We start from the raw sequence: 16,401 nt of genomic DNA on the forward strand, positions 1-16,401 counted from the left end.
GCGCGCTAAAGCGCCTTCAGGGCGTCCCGAAGCCTGTGTGTGGATCTGGCCCCAGTGCAAATGCACACCTTATAGCACAAAGAGGGGGAGGGAAACATCTCCAAGCGCATACTCCCACACTACTGCCCTGGCTCAAGTGTGGTGCCTCACACTATGGCCTTGACCATTGTTAGGACTGGAGGTGAGCTGAAATGGTGGGGTACAGATGCTTTTTACACAATCATTTGCCTCTTGAAAGAAGTGTCCCTTCTAAGTGCAAACAGGCAAAAGTGTTTGCCCATTCAGAGTGAGGACTTCAATTATTGCCATAACTCAGAACTGGCTTCATATTGTTCTCATAGTCAAATTTGTTTGGTTCCATTGTAACATGGTGATTCTCCATGCTCCACTTGCCCTGCATCACCCCCAATAGGGGAAAGTACGGGCAATAGGGGAAGAGCAGAAGCACTGGCTGGAGAAACACAGAGGAAAGTGTGGGGTGGGCAAACCAGGGACTTGGCCAGCTGAGTGAACCATGGAACCCTATGTTTGCCCATTGAGAACAAGGGCTTCAAGTATTGCCATAACTCAGAATTGGCTTCGTATTGTTCTCTTGTAGCCAAATCTGATTGGTTCCATGGTGATTCTCCATACTGAGGGGAAGAAGCTTTGCCCTAACTTTGAACTGACTGAGATCCAAAATGTCACAGAAGCAGTTTCTGATAGGGGTGTAGTGTATGGACATAAAAGAAGTAAACATTTGGGGGCAATTAATGACACCACTTTTGGACCACCATCACCTAAAATATTCATCTACACAGCCCCTAACCCTTTGCCCAAACCTGAAGGGAAGGGAGGTGATTTAACATGCAAAAGGAATTTATCATGAAGAGTGTGAAACGTCAAGCACATTTGGACATTTTATTGGCTGCTTCTCCCCCCCCCCCCTCCAACGTCCAGTTATAGCCAGAAAGTCTGTATTGGTGTGGTGATTGCTGTAGTGGTGCATGAGCATAGGCAAGAGAGCCCCAGTCATTGTACCACATTGCTTTCTATGCCCAGCCCCTATTCCCATCTCCAGCTGGATCAGTGCTCCACAGCTGTCTTCTCCTGCAGATGCAACTTGTATTGGCATGCTGAATGAAACCCTCGTTTAAGACACAGCTGGTAATCAGGATATTAACTTCATGTTCTGCATACACTTCTTCATCATTCCAACTCACTGGTTTACAACATGTCCATTAATATCCTGGAAGGAACTTGGAAGAAGAGATTGGTGTTTAAAACAAGTCTGAGCGCCATTGAAATGCACCAAGGCCATCAAGCACAATAGTAAAAGTTTCTCGTGTTTTAGGGTTCCTAAAGTCACATTCAAACAATGGCCTTCCCATCATTTGCCACCATTAAAGCTGTCCAGAAAGATCTCATGAACTTCACAAAGCTAATTCAAGTGTTCCTGGATGATGGAGCTCTCCATTTCAGGAGTTCCATATTTGGACATCGGGGCTTGAGAAGTAGGCACTGGGGGATAGCAGCAGAGCTTGTGGTCAGGCATGTAGCTAAGGGATTGTCCAAGATGACAAGGGGAGAAACCAGATCCTCCCCCTCTCCGTAAGTATCGAAATGTCAAAAGAAAAGTCATTTGGATCAAAACAGGCAGAAGCACAAGGGCAGAAACATCAGGCCTCTGGGCCAAAGCATGGGTGGGCTCCTAGTACTGAGGAGAGCAATGTCTTCAGCATCTTGGTTTGGGGCTTTTTTAAAGGCAAGTGTGTAGCCTGTTCTTTGATGCACCTTTGGGAAGTTTTTTTTTACTATGGAATTAGAAAGCAGAGGAGGTTGGTGAGACACATCCAGTGGTCAGGAGGCTAGGGTTTATGCTGGTGCTGCTCCACTCCCTTACCATCATCAGTAAGCCATACCTCCCAAATCACAGAGGAATTTATTTTGATCATCCGGTCTTTTAATCTTCCGCCCCCACATACACACACAATTTTCCACATGTCTCATTCCCCTTCTTCACTGGTCCCTGACACGCAATCTCAAAACCTATAAACTTTGCAAGTCAATTGAATGATGCACAGGAAGAATATTGATGCCACGTGTCATATTAGCTTCTTTCTTTCAGTCAGGAAAATTGGGTTTTCAAGTTGCAGCAGACTTCTGCGCTTTTTCATGGTGTGATCAGGAAACAGCAGTTGAGGAAGCAATTTCCCTTAGTCAAGCAACCCAGTGAAGGTGACTCGGGCTGGGGGGGGGGGATCAGATTTCCTCCCCTTGAACATAGCAATGCTATACTTGCTGAGCTGAGTTGTCTTGATTTCCAGAAGTGAGACTGTGCCCCTGTCATGCACACAGTGGAGCTGCAAATCTTGGCAAACATTGGTGTGTTTTCCATGCAGATTACAAAATACTTTGTCCTTCCCACTGAAGGGGCAATCTTTATGAGTCTTCTGTTGTTGATGATGTTTTCCCTTAGTCTCTGTCTATATCAACATAAAAGCATTGGAGAACAGAGACCCTTGAAAATTAAAGCCTTTCTTCTTAATGGACCTCCCATCTCCTTTGTACTCATCAAAACAATGCTGGCTGATGACAGGACCATCCCAATTGCCATCAGAGGCAATTGTCCAACATGGTGGAGGGGCTGGCTCTTCTGTAACCCACCATGTAGGGAGATTCATGCTGACTGAGTCTCTTTGGCCTGGGCAGAAACTAGGAGAACAGCTTCCAGGGAGATGTTTCCTTCCATCAAAACTAACGTGCCCAGAAAGCATTTGCATGGGAAGTTCTCCACAACAGCTGAGGAAGGAGCAAGAGAGAGTTCGCACGATATCAACAAAGTCTTCTCAGAGGAAAGGGTTCATACTGCCCTGGGAAGGTAGTGGCGGGGGAACTGAGCCAGATAGCGGTAGGAGAGGTTGGGGCAAGTTGCCGGGTAGCTCTGGGAAAGGCCCTGCTCCAGCCTGAGGGAAGGCACTCATGGAGGCTGGAAGGGTCATTGATGGTGGAATGCTGCTGAGTGGAAGAGGGAGAGAAGTGCTGTAGGACATGGAGTTCATGGCCATTCCCATAGCTGCACTGGGCACCGGAGAGCTGGTCCGCATCTGGTTGAGTGTTGGTTTAGGCTGGTCAATGACATTAAAGGGGTTGGTAGGAGAAGGTGTGCTGAGACCTGCAAGAAGGAAAAAGAGACCGTCACCACAACTTTCATCAGGAGTTTAGCGCCCAAAGCCTGAGATCCAGGAAGTGAACACCACTACCACCACCACCCTGAAATTCTGCACAAAAAAGATGGCAAGTTTCACAAGCAAGAAACCTAGCCCCCCTTTAACTTCAAATAAGAAAAGCATGGAAATGTGTCTCGTCTGTATTTCGGAGGGTGCATATTATTTATTTTTTTATTTATTTAGAATATTTATATACCGCTCCTCATTGAAAAAATTTCGGAGCGGTGTACAAGGTAAAATGAAAATAAAAACAGAATAAAACAGTTAAAACAAAATTTAAAAAGAAGCAAAACAACAACAACACAGAAATCCAAGGCTGCATGTTAAAGAAAGGCTTCTTGGAATAAAGATGTTTTCAGGAGGCGCCGAAAGGAGTACAAGGTCGGAGCCTGCCTGACCTCCAGAGGCAGGGAATTCCACAGGAGGGGCACCACCACGCTGAAGGCTCTTCCCTTGGTGGATTCCAATCGGAGGATGGATCTAGGTGGAACCACCAGGAGCAGGCCCTCGGATGACCTCAGTGACCGGGCAGGTTGGTAAGGGAGAAGGCGCTCTCTCAGGTATCCTGGTCCCAAGTTGTTTAGGGCTTTGTACACAAGTACAAGAACCTTAAACCTGGCCCGGTAGCGAATAGGCAGCCAGCGCAGTTCCCTCAGCAGAGGAGTTACATGCTGGAAAGGGGCAGCTCCAGATAACAGCCGAGCTGCAGCATTCTGCACTAGCTCCAGCTTCCGGAGCAGCTTCAAGGGCAGCCCCACATAGAGCGCATTGCAGTAATCCAATCTTGAGGATTATTGCACCATGTGCTCCAATGGTATTTGGGTTTAAACCTTGAAGGATGGACAGTACAGGGAGTCACAAGCAGAGAGGACAGGAGCACTATTCCAGCAAAGTATTTTTTAGTATGGGGGCAGTCTTGATTTTCTGACACCAATAAAGAAATGGCCCCTGGGGAAAGGGGAAAAGCTCTGTGGCAGGGGCAAAGCAGGGGACCATGGAAAGGCCAAGTGCAGGCACAGGTGAGTACAAAGCAGAAGTCAGCGGGCTTCTTGTAGAACCCTCTGCAATCTCCCATGGACCTTCCCGCCTATGTGACCTACCTGCCAGGAACGGGTTACGAGACTTCAGGCTCTGGGGGGCTGTGATCAAGGAGTCCAAATTAACCAAGGAAGAGGCATTTGGGCCAAGAAAAGTCTCTGGAGTTTTGCTATCATTTTTCTCCTTTGAATCAGGAAGAGAGTCTCTTAAAACTGTAATATCAAATACATCCTTATTCCTGACTCCATTTTCCCTGGTGCTTGGAATAAGGTCACCAAAGAGGTCCACATCTACCAACAATAAGAGAGAGAGAGAGAGAGAGAGAGAGAGAGAGAACAATGTGTTATTTCTCTTCTTTATTGTTCAGATGCTCCCATGGTTTGCCCTACATTTCGTCTGGGTTCTCATTGGCTGATTTACATACTTATTCATTTTTTTGTGATTTATTAACTGGTCTTCAGCTGAAGCTCTCAGAGCAGATAACAAACAATTTGAAAGCAACCAGCAACAAAAACAAAAGATATAATGAAATATGCCAGAACAGGAAACAGAGCAGCAATAACATCCCAGCTCCAAGAAATGCAAATGCAGTTGACAAAACGCAAAAGCCTGGGCTAATAAAAAGGGTTTTTTGTTTTTTTCCTGGCACTGGAAAGAAAACAAGGACAGTACAAGGCGGACTTCCCTAGGCAGGGAATTACAAAGGTGGGGAACTAAGGCTGGTCACCCACCTGTCTGATGATGGAGGACTTTGTAGAAGGACCTTGGATATTATTAATATTCATATCCAAGTGGGCTCCTGCAGGTAGAGATGAGCCTTAGGTCATAGGTGGGGAATTTACAGCCCACAGGGGGATGTAGGACACAGGGCCTCCCTAAGTGGCCTGTGCTCTTCTCTCCTTAGTGTGTGTGTGTGTGTCCTGAATAGGTATGTACGGATATGGATGGATGGCTTATGGGACGAGGACTCCACTCACTGCGGGCATGTGGCCACCGGGTTATCCATGAGCAAATTCAGCCTTACAGCTGAAAAAGATTCCCTACCCATGTTTTAGAAAACACAGTGCCCTCCAGATGTTTTGAAACTACATCTCCCAAAATCCCTGACCATTGGCCATGCTAGCTGGGATTGATGGCCATTATAGTCCTAAACATCTGGAGGGCACAAGCTTGTCTACAACTCCTTTAGATACTCAGGTCTCAAGCCATTTAGGGATTGAAAGGTTAAAACCAGCACAACTTATTCTTCTTGGAAATGGAGCTCATTTCACACTACACTTCTACCACAATGCTTTGCTCTTGCAACTCCACATTTTCATTCATGCTACGTGATTTTGTAGCATTGAGTTAATAATAAATATATGAGTCGCCTCTTGACCCGAATAGGACCCCCAAGGTGACTTACAATGAAACTTAAAACAATTTAATGGCATTAGCAATTTTAAGAACTTTAAAACAAATCAAAGCAGTGGGAGAAAAGTGGTAGGTCAAAAATGTTGTCGCCATCCCCCGTTCCCCCAATGGGAGCTGTCAAAACTATGGGGATCAAAATTATGTTGGGAAAACAAGGCAGATGTTCGTTTTTGTCTCCATCTACACAATTCTCACAACCATCTCTTCCCCCTGGACACAGTAGATCAGCATCCACCTCAACCTGGGTCCCTCCAGATGCTGTCAGACAATAACTCCCATCATCCCTGACCAGCTGGCTAGGGCTGGTGGGAATTGGAGTCCAAAACTTCTGGAGGGACAGAGGATGGGGCAACTCCATTAGAGTTTTACTTACCTACAGGGCTGTTGGATTTCACAGAGGAAGGGGCCTGGGAACTGTTATGTTCTGGCTTATCTCCATGCTCTGGTAGCTTTGCAAACAAGTCAAATGTAGCATTGCCTACATAGGAACAAAGACAGAAAGAAAAGTTAGTGGGGCTTAATGGTCTCGCTGCCAGCCCCTTTCGCTCTCTGTTCCTCTCTCCACCACTCTCGGCACCGCTGTTGACCTAAGAGCTCAGGACAAATGGTGGCGATGATCAATCTCCATACTTGCCTTTCTCTCTCAGTGCAATGGAAGCTAAGAACCTGGACAGATGTCCTATGGGTGCTTCCTTTGGGAACCCTAGAAAAGCGGTGGTAGAGATGTGCTCATCCTCTCCCAGCCTCTACCCCCAGTTTGTCCCTTGAATTTGGAGACTTAGTGGGCAATTCTATGCATGCTTAGACAGAACAAAAAATCCTACAAATGCTGGGAGTTGTAGGACATTTTTCAGTCTAGGATTGTGCCCTAAGAGCAGCATTGGCAGAAATGGCCATGCGGCTGCTATATGAACGAAGTCACTGTCCATGGAACTCCTGTGTCTCAATTGTGCCTTTAAGGGCTAGAAGTCCTTAGAGGTAGAACGGCAGCAGAGAGAGATGCTCGCGCAATTTCACAAGGTGGTGGCCAGTCCCATCTCTATTCCTCAAGCTGACAACATTGTACATCTAAGTTTCTTCCATGTTATATAGAGCTTGATATTCAAGTAATCATCTAGCTGAGCAGGTAAACAGGACATTACGTGGTGTGCATAGGTAATGGACATTATGAGTTTCCTTTTTTAAAAACAACAACAGTTGCTTATTTTATTTTTAATGATATGTTTAAAGCTGCATTTTCAAATTATCCTTTTCCATGTGTTAGCGCCTTCCCTTTAAAATTTGTTTCAACTGTTGTTGCTGTTGCTGCTTTTAAATACTTTCTGTTTTATCACTAGTTTTGTTGTAGTTGTCCTTTTTTTAATTATTATTAAGTATATCACCTTGAGAGCTTTGGCTACAGGATAACTCATAAGTTGAATTAATAAATTATCATCTATTATTATCATTATCTCTTTTTTCGCTCGTGGCGGTTTTCCTAGACAGAGATGACGGGCTTTGCCAAGTCATGCTGTCTTTTACTAATTCAGGAATTTCCTGACAATGTGCGTGTTTTAAGTATGACTGCTTTCTGGATGTTGGTGTTGATGTATTTTGGTAGGCTCAGTTTCTGAAGGTTTTCTGTATAGTTTTTTGATGTGATGCTGGTGACCGATGTGACTAATGGAATAATTGTGACCTTTTCCTGTTGCCATATTGCTTTAGCTTCCATGGCCAGTGGTGTATATTTCTCTCTCTTTTCCTCTTCTACAACATTTTTTGTCATTAGGTATTGCTATGACAATGAGGTGTGTGTTTTTTTTCTTTTTTTGGTCTATGGGGGATTCTACACGTCATACTGAGGGCACTTCCATGCGCCCCCAGTGCGGCCCCAAAGCGATTGTGTAACTTGCCTGGAGAAGAGACGAGGAAGAGGCGTCCTTGCCGCCGCCACCCACCTACTTCCTCGCCGGCCGGGTCGGAGAGCTCGGCGGAAGAAGGCGGGATGGCTCTCCACCCCACCTTCTTCCGCCGAGCTCTCCGACCCGGCCGGGTTGGAGGTAGGTGAGTGGCGGCGGCGGCAAGGACACTTCTTCCTCGTCTCTTCTGCAGGCAAGTTACACAATCGCTTTGGGGCCGCACTGGGGGCACATGGAAGCGCCCTCAGTACGACGTGTGGAATCCCCCTATAACTTATGTCTGGTTAGTTGCAAGGTATTGTCTTGTCCGTGTGAATTATTCTGTCCCAGTATATTTTATGATCCTCATTTTCCAAGACTGTTTCAGGTGAATATGTATAGCATGGTGTAGGTTGTTCAATAAGGTTTAATTTGATGGCTAGTTGATGGTGTATTATTTTTGCAGTTGTATTGTGTCTGTCCTCATAGTCCATTTATATTATTATTATTGTTGTTGTTGTTGTAGATGATGATGATTATTAAAACAAGGGGGGAACTAAGGCCACCTGTTACAAAGGCAGAGGGAGTAAACCAGTGATACTTCACCTTAAGTGACTTCTCTTACCAACTGTGGAAGATTTTTCAACAGAGCCTCCCCAAGGATCAGAAGCAGAAGCAACACCTGCAGAGACCGGAGCAGGTGGCGAGGCCTTTCCCCAGGGGTCTGACGATGAGACACTTGAAGGCAGGGACTTCATCCCCCATGGATCAGAAGAAGAGGCAGAGGAGGAGGAGACATGAGGAAGATTCCAGGTCCCTGGAGAAGTGTGATTTGTGGATGATGTTGTCTGGCTTAGTGAGTCCCCTGAAGGTACAGGCACCCAAGGGTCTGCAGTGGGACCCCAGGAAGTCCCTGTTGATTCCACAGTGAATTTGGTATCTGAAAGAAACAAAAAGACCAGAAAGTGTAGAGTGAATCAAAAAGCAGTAAGGCCGACACAAGGGAAAGGGGAAGAAAGTGGGAAATGAATAAACTTACAAACTCAAAAGCAAGAGAATGAATGGGCACAGCATTTAGAGAGGTCACCTGATTCAAGAAAACTTACTTGATTTATTTTATTTATTTATTTATTTTATTTAAATAAATAAATTGATTAATTGTATGAATTTAAATTGCTTAAATCTGCACATGTTTGCACATGAATACATTCTGAAGGGGGCTGGAAAAATCACTTTTAAGTGATACGTATGACCCAAACAGAACCATCTCAGGAGAAGCATGTCTGTGAGAGACGGAAAGGGAAAACAGTTCTCTGAAGGTGGCACCTGCCACTCAAGGGTTTTTGCAAGCACTTTTAACAAAATACTTGTAAGTACTTTGGGAGTAACAAACATTAAAAGGGAAAGAACTGCTGTCCAGTTAATCAAGGGATCTTTTAATCAATCAAGAAGTTTTTAATCACTTAAGGCGCGATCCTATGCATGCTTAGACAGAAAGAAGTCCTACAACTCCCAGCATTCCTCAACCACCGTGGCTGGCTGGGGAATGCTGGGAGGTGCGGGGCTTTTTTTCTGTCTCCGTATGTATAGGATTGCGCCCTTAAGCTGATGAATCAACCCCAAGTGCTGCAGCCCGAAGCAGAACATAAAACATGGCAGCCCAAAGGAACCCATACAATAGCAAACTACAACAAACAACAGCTAAATGTTTGCCCATGCTGGCTAAAAGCGTGAATGGCAGGGGAGAAAGGGAAAGAGAAGGGAAAGAAACCTCTACAAAGCTCCTTACTGTTGTGCTCCCAAGAATTGGACAGAGACAGAGCAGGAGGGGAGAAGGCTGCGTCATGATTCCAAACCTCAACAGATCGAGAGTTGCCCCCACCTGGAATATCCCACGGGTCAGCAGAAGTGTGGGTAGAGGTGGCCGGTGCTGGTCCAAAAATGTCTGCCAGCTCTAACACAGAAGACTGGAAAGATACAAAGGAGCACAATGGATTGAGGCCACAGATTTCCCGGAGTGTGAATGGTTCAACATGAACCAAGATAGATTTGGAAGCTGGTGGCTCCAATGTTACGGTGACCATATGAAAAGGAGGACAGGGCTCCTGTATCTTTAACAGTTGTATTGAAAAGGGAATTTCTGCAGGTGTCGTTTGTATATATGGAGAACCCGGGGAAATTCCCTCTTCATCACAACAGTTAAAGCTGCAGGTGCCCTGCCCTCTTTTAAATCTGGTCCCTCTAGTATAGCTCCTGCAGCTTTCACTGTTGTGATGAAGAGGGAATTTCACCAGGATCTCCATATATACAAATGACACCTGCTGAAATTCCCTTTTCTATGCAACTGTTAAAGATACAGGAGCCCTGTCCTCCTTTTCATATGGTCGCCCTATCCAATGTCATTGGGCAGGGAATCAGCTCCCGGTTTCAATCAGAATCAGTCAGAACTCTAAAGGTACCAACCAAGGTGCAAAGTTCTGACTGGTTCTGACTGAAATCTGGAACAGATTCACCACCCCACTGACAGTCAGAAATCTAAAGAAGCTATCCAAGGAACTCATGTAAACCCCACCATTCGCCAGCCTGCATGGGGAATGCTGTGAGCTGTGGGACATTTTTCTGTCTAAACATGCATAAGATTGCAGAGCGTCTTGGATAGTTCCTTTAGAGTTGCAGAACACATTGGATGTAGAGCACCTTGGATGCAGGCAGAGTACCCTGGATAGCTTCTTTACACTTCTGACTGAAAGCCGTAGTGGATTTATTACCCCACCGACATCGGAGCCACCAGCCTCTGCTGTGGAAGCTATAGAAAAACAGAGCCAGCATTAGTTTCCACCTGACAGAATATTTAGATTCCTGTTCCTTTAAGTTAACTACTGGCTTTCACACAGCTTGGTATAATTTGCAGAGGAAGGTTAATTCCCCTCAGAGCCAGCAGTGAACAGTTACTTGTTGCAGCTTGTGAAGAGTTTCCTTATTAAGTAAAAGGACTTATGTCTCTTGAATTATACTGTATATGTTCAGCTAATTTCAGCTTTATATGTGTATTTCTTGATACAGATAAATGTGTGATATAGAGGTTCAGAAAACTTCTCACCAATATAGAAAACATTTAGAAATGTGTAAGTACTGAGGTTCTCTATTTTATATTTTAAAAAAATGTTTTCTGAACATGTATAATGAACACATACACATTGAAACATTTGGTATTTTAAAGCTGCAGTTTGTATAAATTATTGTATCTTATCTATCAACATTTGTATTTTGAACAGTCTTCTCAGAGTGGGACACCATTCCTGTTATCACTCATTAGCCTTGAATAATTTTCCGTGAGGTGGGCATTGCTCCTGCTACTGTTAAATAACATGATTCAAAATAACAATTTGAAAAAGATTATTTGAAATGGCAGTATACTAGATACCCATCAAAAAGAGGTCTTCTTGAATCATTAGTGTGTGTTTTTATTGTAATCAACAACTTTGTATGTTCATGTCACAGAATGGCTATAAAACAATGTTCATATTTAGAGGTTACATGTAAACAGTGAATTATATTTCTTACGATATTTTCATTTTTGTGGTTTTTCCACTCTTTTGTGTTTTCAGGAGTTGGAGCCCAAAAGTGTTTGGAGGCTCACAGGTTCCCCACTATACAGGCTGTGGGTTTGATAATGGACTGTGGTCACATGATGTTAATGTTGTTCAAGTCTGTAAAGAGTCTATGAGGCATTCAGAGCATAGTGGGATGAGTGTGCAATAAATTAATACAAACAGCCCACTATACTTGGATCTGTAACAAAGGCATCTTGAGTGACTGGGCATTTTTAATTCTTTTAACTTTTAATGCAGAGAGGGACAATCCCCCAGGTAATTCTTACTCTCACTCTGTCTTTACAACTCAAGGACGCAGCCAATAAATGATTAACATGCAAACTTTTTGGTATTTCACCCTGCCAATACAGGGGGTCCAGTCTAGAGAAATTTAAGCACAGTTAAGTCCTACTGCAACCACTAGAGCTTGACCATATATTCAAGTGTTTCAGTCCCACTGAGGGCTGTTCTTCTGACAGTTCTCTGGGTTGTAGCTAATGATTCAAGAAAGTCCACCTATGCAACAATAAGAAGTTTGAAATCACCCATCCTCAATCAGAGACCACTGGGATGCTATAACCCAGTCCCCACATTATGCCCCCGTAAAAATTTTGAGTTTCAAAGATGAGCAAAATTGGGACAAAATTTGGAGATCTAAGCACTGAACCAACAAAATATCTTATTGAATTTGGGGAAATACCAGTTGACTGTCATTTTGAGGAAGTGGAGAAGTACTTTGGAGACATCTACAAACCTCACTCAAAATGTAACACTTTTGGCAGTCTATGTTTCAGTAAGTGTAAAAAATATGTACCAATCAGTGAGCTTCTGCCCACATTGTAGCCACCATAGCTGATGAGTATATTACAAATATGAGTATATTTGTATATACTCATGAGTATATACATACTGATGAGTATATTTAAGTATATTACAAAACAAAATATACTTAAATTTCATTCCTTTTTTTAAATGAATGATGCAATAAACCATTACTAAACCATAATGCTTAAACCATAAACCATCATGAAAAAAATAACCATATAAGCTAATAATTCACATTACATGGCCTATTGTAGGGGGTGGAAGTTTGGATGCCATTTTTAAAAATAGTGGAAGGACTGCCTTACCATCAGAACTAATGCCATTGTTGACATCCTCAACCCCCAAACCCTATACTTTAAAGCCAAAAACATGTTTGTACGTTGACTTGTCAAGAAAATGACACATCATTTCACTGCCGTCTTTGAAAATGGCAGAAGGAATACTCTGACAATTAAATAATGTATTCTTTGAACTCCTTGACTCCAAAACCCTATAATTTGATACCAAACACAAGATAGTTACTTCTGTGGTTGACGAAAACTAGTGACCTAAAGAAAAGTGTCTGCTATTTTGAACATAGTGCCTAAAATAGTTTTGCCCAAGTATCAGAATTATACTCCCCAAGTTATTACGTTAATCCAATACCTCAAGGTCACATATCAGCAGAGAAAATCTCTAGACCTGGGCTGGTCCATGAAGTCACGAAGAGTTGGAAATGACTGAACGAATAAACAATAGCATAGTGTGGGGAGGACAAGATTATTATGGTGAAGGGAAAAGCCTGCTACTATGTCTGGGCTCAGACTCTTTGCAAAGCTTCTGGCATGGTAAGCTGCAGTAGCGGGGCAACGTGTGCTGATCATACATTTAATCAATGAGCATGTGGACAAATATTGCCAGCAGTTAGTGGGGAGGACTCCAACACCAGGCTATCTAGTCTGCAATTCCATCTTAAGTAGAAGCCATTGTACGAACTTCAAAGGAAGGATGGAGGAGGCAGGCAGCACAGGAGAAATATAAGTTTGCTCTCTCCAAGGTAGATATTTCCATTTGTCCCCCATAGGGTGGCCAGGTGTCCTACTTTACAGAGGTCAGACCTCTATTTTGAAGAGCTGTCAGAGGACAGTCCTTTATTTGAAGGTGTCCTCTGCTTGATGGGTTGTCCAGTCTAAGTCTGGTTTGAAGTCAGACAACAACAAGGAGGGAGATCAGGAGAGGCCTTGAAGTTGCTCATCCACAGTTAGCACCTGACAGCAGACTGAGCAGGCACACAAGTCACCTGAGCTAGATCTATACCCAGAGGACCTTCTCTTCTGCTGCTCCCAGACTGTGGAATGGCCTGCTGGAGGAGACTCATCAACTTAACAGTCTATTAGCATTCAAGAAAGCTATGAAGACTGATCTCTTCCGGCAGGCCTATCCAGTGGAATTTTAAGATGTTTTTAGGATGTTTTAATGTATATTATGTTTTAATTCAGTTTTATGTATTTTATATTTACTGTTGTTCCCCGCCTCGATCAAAATGGAGAGGTGGGTAAGAAATTATTATTATTATTATTATTATTATTATTATTATTATTATTATACCGCTTTATAGTGGTATTGAAGTGCACTGATAACTGTTGGGGCACATTACACATTCCGTATATTGCTTTCATAGTGTTATTTCCTGTTTTTATTCCACATTATCCAAAATACTGCAATAAATGTCATTATGTGACCTACGTGGCATAAATGCACAAGAGGGATATAGCATTACCATGATTGGATCATAACGATTTGACATAAAGTGTAGATCTGGCCCTGGTCACAGTTTTCTCCACTATGGTGAGATGCATTGTATTTCTGTTCCAATTATTTCTGTAGCAACTATTTCTGTTTTCATCTATACATATAAATTAGCATATGCAAACATTATGCAAATATGTCTCCTCCTCTGTCCTCTTTTTTTTGGTGATGCATAAGTGACCACCCTACTCCCCCACCAGTCAGCTGAGCAACTGAGGTTTCATACCTGACTTTTCTTTGTCTTTTCTTCTTCCTCCGCATCAGGGTGACTCTCTTGCAATGCCCTCTGCAGGAGTGAACTCTCTCCCTGCCATGCCCTAACTTCCTGCAATCGAAAGAAACAGCACACAAGTCAAGTCCAAGAAAAATGAAGGATTATTTCCCACTGACAATGATTACTGTTTAGGGAACACCATGTGCACTATTAATAGCAACAACTCTTTTAATTTTTGAATATGCTTGTATACAAATGCATAAAATCAGGTTTAAGTGCTCTCTGTTAGGAATAGTTAGTCTTTAGAACTGTGAAAGTTAAAAGTTACCAGCCAGAAAAGAACCAGAAGGCAGAAGAAAAAGGACATAGCTGAGGGTGATGGCAAGGATTGGGGGTGGGTGGGTCTAGAATTTCCTCATCTAAAGAAACCCCACAAGTTCTGTGACCATAGGCCCCTGTTGCAATTGTACGCACACTTTATTGGAAGTAAATCCCATTGAGCTTGGTGGGGATAACTTTCAAGTAAACATGCGTAGGTGTGGGTTCAATAATTATGAAAATAGGTGTTGAACCTGCATATTTTGACTTTACATTAATGGTCTGATTGTCAAACTTTGAGTTTAGCAAATTCCAGAATTTGACAATTTTGTCATGGAAAGAGAGGGAGAGAATCCATAAGACCCACTCTTGGGTTTTGAGTCTCTGAAACTACTTTCCACATGATGCATAGTTTCTTTTATAATTGTGAAGACTAGAAACTTAATCCCCCCCCCCACATGAATATTCTCAGGATTCCAACAAAGCGATGGAATTTCGGAACCTGTGGCAAGCTAACAGATGTGCAGAATTTCTAGACCCTGATGGATATAGCAGCATTGTCTCAGGAAGAAGATACAAAGCTAGGCCAAAAGCTGCCAGGTTAAAAGAGACCATGAATTCAAGAAAAGGAAAGTTAAAGTGCCCTTTCACCCCCTGGTCTTGGGATACCTTCTCATGCTCCTGTTGGCTCAGGGTAAGTGCAATCTGTAATTGCAAATCTTCATCTGTGCTGGAGACTGGAGGAACTGGCTGCTGACAATGAAGGAGAATTGGGTAAAAGGCTGATCTAACTCCAGGTCTTGATATTCAATCACTTATCCTGGATCTGTGTTCCAACCCCTCTTCCCCTTTTGTGATCAAACAGCAGGATGGCTTTGAATCCAGCCACGCAACTATTCAACTATATTTGCTCATTTAGTTACTCACCTGTGTAACTTACTGCCTATTCTTTCATCAAGTTGGCAGTCCCTCCCTCCATTCAACACACCTCACTCCTCCCTTGTTTCTATTTCTGTCCACCCACACTGTATTTTTGTATGCCTTATTTTCTTCTTCACTTGCTTACAGTATTGCTAGACCACCCCAACAAGCATGACAGTCACAAGTATAAAACAGATGGATAAAAATAATCATGTTGAACTAAAGCAACAAAAATCAGGGGCATGAATGGCAGCAGCTAAACCTATGTCTTCCAGCAGTGAAGAATGTAGCTGATAAACCAACATCCACCATCGGAGGATCCAGGAGCAATGCTAGCTTTAGTAGCACCTCCGAGCCATGAACGTACTCTTTGTGGGAGAACGTGACCCCTATCAAGGACAGGGCATTTTCCCCGGCCATCCAATTCACCGAGTTCCCTCCACCATCGTGTCTGTCTTGGCTAGATGCAGCTTCAATTTATTCACCATTCATGTACAACTCATTTCAGACACCACTTCAGGGAAGCAACCACTTCACCAGGACAGGAAGAAAGCGAGAAATGAAGCTGAGTGTCAGCACACTGATGGCACTCAACCCATATCTTCAGTTGAATCCTGCCCCCCCCCCCCCGGTGGTTTCATGTTAATGTTTAAAAGCACGGGGGCCTAAACCAAACCCCATCAGACAAATTCCCATACAGAATGGAACAATAGTCTCTCAGAATCTGTTCTCCAGGAAGGAGCAGAAGACCACCACAAAACGGGGTCTCCCACTCCTAACCCATGTAAATGGCCTAGAAGCAATGACATCAAAGACCAAGGAGCAATGGTGTAGTGTGGCTGGTTTTGAAGTGCAGGCACTCCTCATGACAATCCCTATAGCTACACTCCCAGGAGAGTCGAGCTGTGTTGATCCACAGCAACAAACCTGTCCTGGTAGTTTTCATCAATTAGAAGCAGGACTTTTGTAAAACTCATGAGTCTTGGTGGGGCTGTGGCTTAGGGGTAGAGCACATAGTTTGCATGCAGCATCTCCAGATATGGCTTGAAATGTTCCTGCCTGGAGACCTGCTACCAGTCAGTATCAACAGCACTGGGCTAGATGGACCGAGGCTCTGACCTTGTATTAAGCAACCTCCTGTGTTCCTATGGCTTAATTGCCCATTCAAGACCAAGCCACCCCAGAATACTTTACATTACAACAAG

The 16,401-nt window shown here is 43.6% G+C and overlaps 1 protein-coding gene across 6 annotated transcripts in view; it reads right to left on the reverse strand.

Moving 5' to 3' along the window:
- Positions 1-2,666: 2,666 nt before the first annotated feature.
- EPN3 (epsin 3) overlaps positions 2,667-16,401 on the reverse strand; it is a 41,513-nt gene continuing 27,778 nt past the window's right edge. For 2 of the 6 annotated variants that reach the window (XM_063120230.1, XM_063120229.1), the window contains exons 4-10: positions 14,945-15,028; positions 13,970-14,068; positions 9,327-9,504; positions 8,163-8,477; positions 6,034-6,138; positions 4,310-4,537; positions 2,667-3,154 (exon numbers count right to left, since the gene is read on the reverse strand). In XM_063120230.1, coding sequence (XP_062976300.1) covers positions 2,829-3,154; positions 4,310-4,537; positions 6,034-6,138; positions 8,163-8,477; positions 9,327-9,504; positions 13,970-14,068; positions 14,945-15,028 — 1,335 coding nt within the window. In that variant the 3' untranslated portion in view covers positions 2,667-2,828. Of the gene's footprint in view, positions 3,155-4,309; positions 4,538-6,033; positions 6,139-8,162; positions 8,478-9,326; positions 9,505-13,969; positions 14,069-14,944; positions 15,029-16,401 lie in introns of those variants that run through there. The other 4 variants (XM_063120232.1, XM_063120231.1, XM_063120233.1 and 1 more) reach the window with 4 other exon arrangements.

This window comes from Elgaria multicarinata, chromosome 3, assembly GCF_023053635.1.
Source record: "Elgaria multicarinata webbii isolate HBS135686 ecotype San Diego chromosome 3, rElgMul1.1.pri, whole genome shotgun sequence".
Classification (NCBI taxonomy): domain Eukaryota; kingdom Metazoa; phylum Chordata; class Lepidosauria; order Squamata; family Anguidae; genus Elgaria; species Elgaria multicarinata.